Here is a 6659-nt window from a genome sequence, read left to right as displayed (position 1 = left end):
AAATTCTATGAATAAAACTTTATTTAATAATTATATATATAAATATAATTTTGAAAAAAATGATTTTCCATTTTTTAATGTAATAAAAAAATTAATAAAAAATAAGTATATATATATGACAATAGTAAACTTAATAATTTTAAAATTTTGGAAATCCATAGGAGCTTGTTGCCATTTCTTCAAATAATGCAGCAAATAGTTATCTTTTTTTTTTTCAGCTTTATTTGTCAGTATTTTTGGACGGGTTAGTGATATAATGTAATTAAACAGTGAAATTTATTCATTTATTAAAAGATAAGAATTTATATGGTTTTAGTTATTATATTTTTTTATAAGAACTTGTTTTAATTAATATTTTTTTTTATTGTTACAGTGACACTACTATAATCCCCACCATTAAAATATTGGCCTATAATTACAATGATGTCATTTATATGTATGAAAATTATTAACAAAAGCAATCATAGATTAATTATAATTTTTGAACCCAATAATATTAAAAAAATATATATACAAGAAAACGTACCCAAATCATTGTGATTGTCTCATCTCAAATGTCTGTGGTAATATCCTATCATAAAAAAAAATTCAAACTTTTCATGAAATAATAATTGAATTTAATATTTTATTTACCAATTTAAATTAAATTAAGTAAATTATTTATTATTTTATCCAATTAATCAAAATTAAGCATTTATTTTTCTTTTTGCTGACTAAAATTAGACTTATAATAATAATAATAATCTCACTCTTTCATTATAATTTTATTGATAAAATTATTAAAATTAAAAAATTAATTTTAATCAATTGAATAAATTCATAATAAATATGTTAATTTTAGCTAAAATTACTGAGATTGAAATTATTAAATTAAATTATAAATTTAAAAAAATATTTAGTTGGTTTTTTTAATTATTAGGCTTTAAACAACAAGAAAATGATTCTATTGACTTATGGATTAAACTAATTAATTTTGTAAGACTGGCAGTTGGAATGAAGTTATTACTGTGAAGAAGCAAAAGATTATGTCCACACATCGAATCATCCATTTATTAATTAAAATAAAATAATGTAAAGTACTCAAAATGTGACTATACTTAATTGGTACAAGGGGAAACATAGGATCGATCGTGAAGCAGATTTCCGACGAACTCACGAATGTTCTTATCGGAACTTCCACCTTCATCTGCCGCTGCTTTGGCTAGATTTCTCCATTTCTCTGCATTTTCTCGCATCTCTTTCCTGCTCTCTCCCTCAATTGCTTCTTTTATGCAATCCCTTATCACATCTCTTCCAACAACCCCTTTCTCACCCATTGGAGCTCTAATTCCCATTTTCCAAACATCCATAATATACTTGGCGTTGGTGCTTTGGTCTGTCCACTGTGGCATTGCCACCATTGGCACTCCCAAACTCAATGCCTCCAAGGTTGAGTTCCATCCACAATGTGTGAGAAAGCATCCCACTGCTTCATCTGCTAAGACCTGTAGCTGTGGACACCATCTCACCACCAAACCCTTCTCCGAAGTTTCTTGTACAAAGTTTTCTGGGAGTTTTGCCTCTTCAGATTCTCTTACGACCCACAAGAAGTAACAATTACTCCTCAAACCCCAACACAGCTCTTCCATTTGCTCAGCTCCTAGAGTTGCCAGGCTCCCGAAAGACACATATACAACTGACCCTGTTGGCTTATGATTAAGCCAATTCATGCAAGCTTCATTATTTGGCTTAAATATACTGAAACCATAGTCTTTATCATCTTGTATTTGCTTGTCTAAGTACATGGATGGCATACTTGGTCCAATTGTCTTCAATGGCCAAAGCTTCGCCAGCCAATCTGCCCCCTGTTTATAGAAAAATTTTAGATTTATATACAACATAATATGCAAATCAAAGTGGAAATTAAAGATTGATTTACTAGCCTCTTGTTCCAACTCATAAAACGTGTTGCAGAGAACCCAATCGGCTTCATCAATATTGGAGAACTGATTCATAAGCATTTCAAAAGCTGCAGGGTAAGATCCATAATGATGAATGAAAGATGGCAGATCTTGAACTTCAAGTGGAGGCAATCCAGGAGCCAATAAGATTTCATTCTCCTTAACGGGAGGTTTGATCATCCCTCGAAAAACATGATAGTATATGATATCAACAGCACAAGATTGAGTGAAAAAAACGGCAGAAAGCAAACCAAATTTCTTCGCAACTTGAAGACACCAAGGCATAAAAGCATCATAAACAATGCAATCTACAGGGAAGCCAGAGGCATTTAGCTTCTCAACAAGATTGGAAAGAGTTTGAGAACCCACCTTCCTGAAGGTATCTAGGTAGACCTGGACGCTTTCTGCGTGATCTATACAACCTTCATCGTAGCCATCTGATATGGTTTCAAGAGCAATGGAAGTACTGGATGATGGTTTATGGGTGATGGTATTGGAAATAAAACGTGTATTAACAAGAGTGACCTTAACCCCTTTGTGTTGTATGCGTTTAGAGAATTGAAGCATGGGGTTTATGTGGCCTTGGGTTGGATAGGGCAATACTATACAGTGAGCTCTGTAGGCTTTCTCTTCTTCTTTCTCCATTTTTGGTTCTTCAACAATTCTGGACTATCTTGATGAATTTCTGGTGTCGTTTCTTATGGTTTTTGTTTCAACTTCTGTAAAAGAACATGTGAGGACTACTTCTACGAAACAATAATTTTTTATTAAAATATTTTTTAAATAGATAAAAATTAAATTCAGATTTTACATATTAATAATACAAATACCAAAAATTAATAATTATTATATAATATTTTCATAAAAAATAAATAATTATTATACTTTTGCTTATATTTTATTATTTTATTATTAAGTAAACTATTATTAAGTAATTTAATTATGATTATTTATAAAGTAAATTTTACTTTATTGAAAATAAAATAATCATAAAATTTTCTATCTTAATAACATTTTTATAGCGTTAGAGTCGAAGCCAATAAAGATAAGTTTAATATATATATATATATATATATTCTTTTATTTTATTTTTAAAACTGCAGAAGATTTTGAATAGGAATCAATTTATTTTATTTGTAAATAAACTTTGTGATTGAATTTATTTACAAATAATTTTTTTATTTAGTATATTTTATATTAAATATAAAATTTATTTAAAATGAAATAAATTTTATATTTAAAATAAATAAAATAAAATAAAATATAATAAAAAATAATTTTACCAGTTGAAATATATACGATTTTAAATTTAAAATTCATTTACAAATTTTATAAATTTTAATAAAATTTTATTTAATTATAATAAATTTTATAGAATTAATTATTAAGAATTTTAAATGAATTTTTATTTAAATTAAATACTAAAATTTTAAATTTATTATAAAATTTATTTATACAAAACAATATATGAATTTGTTACTGACTTAAATATCGAAAAGTTACTAAATCCACTCCTCACCATAACTAGGGGTAGAATTTTAGGGCTAAGAGTGGTCACTGTCCCTAATAAAAAAAAATTAAAGAATTTATTCTATTTGCTTTGGTGTAGATTTATGTTGCACCTTCTAATTAGACCACACTTAGTCCAATTTAATTTTTTTAATATTTAAGTTTAATTATTATCATAATATTAATTTATCTCATTTTATAATTCAGACCCTTAATTAAATAAATTTTAACTCATTAAAATAATAAATCATAATTATTTATATTTATATATACGCTTAAAAACATAAAAATACAAGACTCGATTCTCTATTACTATTATTTTTTTATTTCATAATTAAAATTAATTTTATTTATAAAATTTTTATTAATTTAATATTTAGTATAAATAGATAAAATTTTTTACTATTTGTATTTTATTTTAATAATTATATTTATATATAAATTATGAACTTATGAAATTTTTTCTAAAATTTTAAGTCAATACTTTTATAATAATACATGTATATATTTAAATAGAAAATTAATTAATAAAATTTTAAATTAATAAAATTAAAAAATTAATATATGAGTAAATAAATTTATTAATATATAATTTATATAAAAAAAAAAACTTGAAATTTAAAAGTTACTTTTTCAATTCCTATGCCCTAACGCTCCCTCTTTATTTTGCAAGTACCACATAAGCTTGTTATTAGGACCCACTGTTTTGATAAGCATCAATTGGCGTCCTTTGAATTGTATGAAAGGGAAAACACATCAAAAATAATTTGACAACATATATATATATATATATATATATATATATATATATATATATATATATATATATATATATATATATATATATATATATATATTCCAACAGTTGGTGGATTCCTATGAAATTATGCTATCATAAAAGAAGAGCTCACTGGCTCAGACTGATATCGACTTTCTTAAAATGAAGTTCAAGGATGGAAGATACCAATCAAGACCTTATATAGCAGAAGAATTACTAAAATTTTCTGATAAGGACTTGACAGTAAAACCAATACAGCAGTTAGTTGATTTTATACCAATTTTATTTGTAAGATTAAAAATTTAAATTTTAGAGTCATTGTTTTGAGATTTTTATTAAAAATATATATATATTATTTACTTATAATTGAATTAATAAAATTCTCTTATTTTGATTAGGGTAAGTTAGATTATTTTGATTTTTATTAATAATTATAAAAATTTTAGTTTTTAATTTAGTTACTTTTAATTTAGTAATTAAATTAATCAAAATAATTAAATTTTTATTAATTAATATTTTAATTATAATTTTATTAATAATATATTATTTATAATTATTATTTTTATAATTTTATAATAATATTTAACTTATAATTATTCTCCTATTAATATTAAATTATATTTATAATTTTTATATATAAAAATTATAAATATATTTATATTTATAATTAATTAATTAATAATATAAAACATTTTTACTTTTTCGATTAATTTGATTATAATGGATAACTAATTAAATATTTTTAATTTCAATTAAATTTAATTTTTGATCAATTTTAATTTAATTTTTTTAATATATTTAAAATTAATTAATAATTTAGTTAATTAAAAGTTTAACTCGATTAATCGAATACTTACATTTAATCTTTTTTTAATACTACTCCCGATCATAACATGAAAAATTGTGTAATTAAAATAAAAGAAAAAAACTAAAAGATTACAAAAGGGAATCCTATTTTCCTAGATTGGAAGAATTGTTGGGCTTCAACTCCATAGCCCAAACTCTCAGTTATGAGCCAACTGTCACTTTTAGGAATTTATTACTAGTAGTAAATTTTTTAATTAAAGTATGATATCTACACATATAGTTTTAATATTTTCTAATAAATAATAAATTTTTATTTTTTATGACATTATTAATTAGGACATTATTAATTCTTTTATGATAAATTCAGATAATATTTAAAATAGATAATATTTTTTGAGTTTGAGATAAAATAAAGTAAAAAAATAATTTTAATTTAAAAATTTATTATAAAAATTTTTATAAGATAAATTTAAAATTTTTTTAATAATTAATTAAAATTAATAAATAAAATTAAAATATGAACAAAATTAAGGTACATATCAGAAAAATTACCCATCACACTTTTTACGAATGACCTCCTTTTCATGATGATTGGAATCATTGATATCCGGATCCTCTTCCACTTGGACCACCTCCCCATCTCCGAGACTGATGAAGCCACCTGTTCAACGTGAGTCCACGGCAGAATCATCCATAAAAAAAAGCTGCAACAGGCGAACGAGCAGCACAAATCTCAATAGAAACTTCAAGCTTGTTTTGTGGTTATTTGATTCACTCATTAGTTTGATTCGCTTATTAGATACAGTTAATAATTAATAAATATTTAAATAAATAAATTAAAATATTTATTAAATTTTAAAAAATAAAATTTATAATTAATAAATAATTGATATGACACTCATTAATTATAATTTGTATTAATTTTATTTTAAAAATTATTTTTCATTAATTAATGGCTAATTTAATTTAATTTTTTATTTTAATTATATTTTTTTATTTAATTAAAAAATTAATATTATTAATACTTTTATTTTTATATTTTTTATTTATAGTTTTAATATTTTAATTAATATATTTTAATTTTATTAAAATATTTTTTTATTAATATCATAAAATATAAAATATTTATTTATATCTAAAAATTTAAAATTAATTATAAATTTTTTCTTTTTCAATAATAATAATTACTTTATTATTTTATTTATATTTTTAAAATTATTTAATTATTTTTTAAAAAATTTAATTATTTTTTATTTTAATAATAAAATAAATAATATAATAGATTAATAATTATATTTTTATTTTAATAATATAATAAATAATATAATATATTAATTTAATAATTATATATTTAATTTAATAATAAAATAAATAATATAATATAATAAATTTATAATTTCATATTTATTTTAATAATGAAATAAATTTTATAATATATATCCTTATAAGTCATTTTATATATCAACAGAAATAATTAAATATAATTTTATCAAATATTTAACATAAATTAATTACCAATTATCAGCTAATAATAATAATTACTTTATCATTTTATTTAATTAATTATTTAACAGTTAAATAAAACATATCTTTAATATTATTGTTAAACTTACTGTTAAAATTTC

At 21.6% G+C, this 6659-nt stretch overlaps 1 protein-coding gene across 1 annotated transcript; it reads right to left on the bottom strand.

Annotated features, from left to right (window-relative positions):
• Positions 1-1023: 1023 nt before the first annotated feature.
• Positions 1024-2678, bottom strand: LOC110654364 (flavonol 7-O-beta-glucosyltransferase UGT74F1). Its single transcript, XM_021810326.2, has 2 exons — positions 1923-2678; positions 1024-1844 (listed from the first exon to the last, which is right to left on the bottom strand). Exons 1-2 carry the CDS (start codon positions 2583-2585, stop codon positions 1098-1100), a joined length of 1410 nt encoding a protein of 469 aa, XP_021666018.2. The 5' UTR covers positions 2586-2678; the 3' UTR covers positions 1024-1097.
• Between the last annotated feature and the right edge of the window lie 3981 nt (positions 2679-6659).

This window comes from Hevea brasiliensis, chromosome 10, assembly GCF_030052815.1.
Source record: "Hevea brasiliensis isolate MT/VB/25A 57/8 chromosome 10, ASM3005281v1, whole genome shotgun sequence".
NCBI classification, from domain to species: domain Eukaryota; kingdom Viridiplantae; phylum Streptophyta; class Magnoliopsida; order Malpighiales; family Euphorbiaceae; genus Hevea; species Hevea brasiliensis.
The sequence above is the reverse complement of the archived record's forward strand: the minus strand, read 5'-3'. Positions and strand labels throughout refer to the sequence as shown.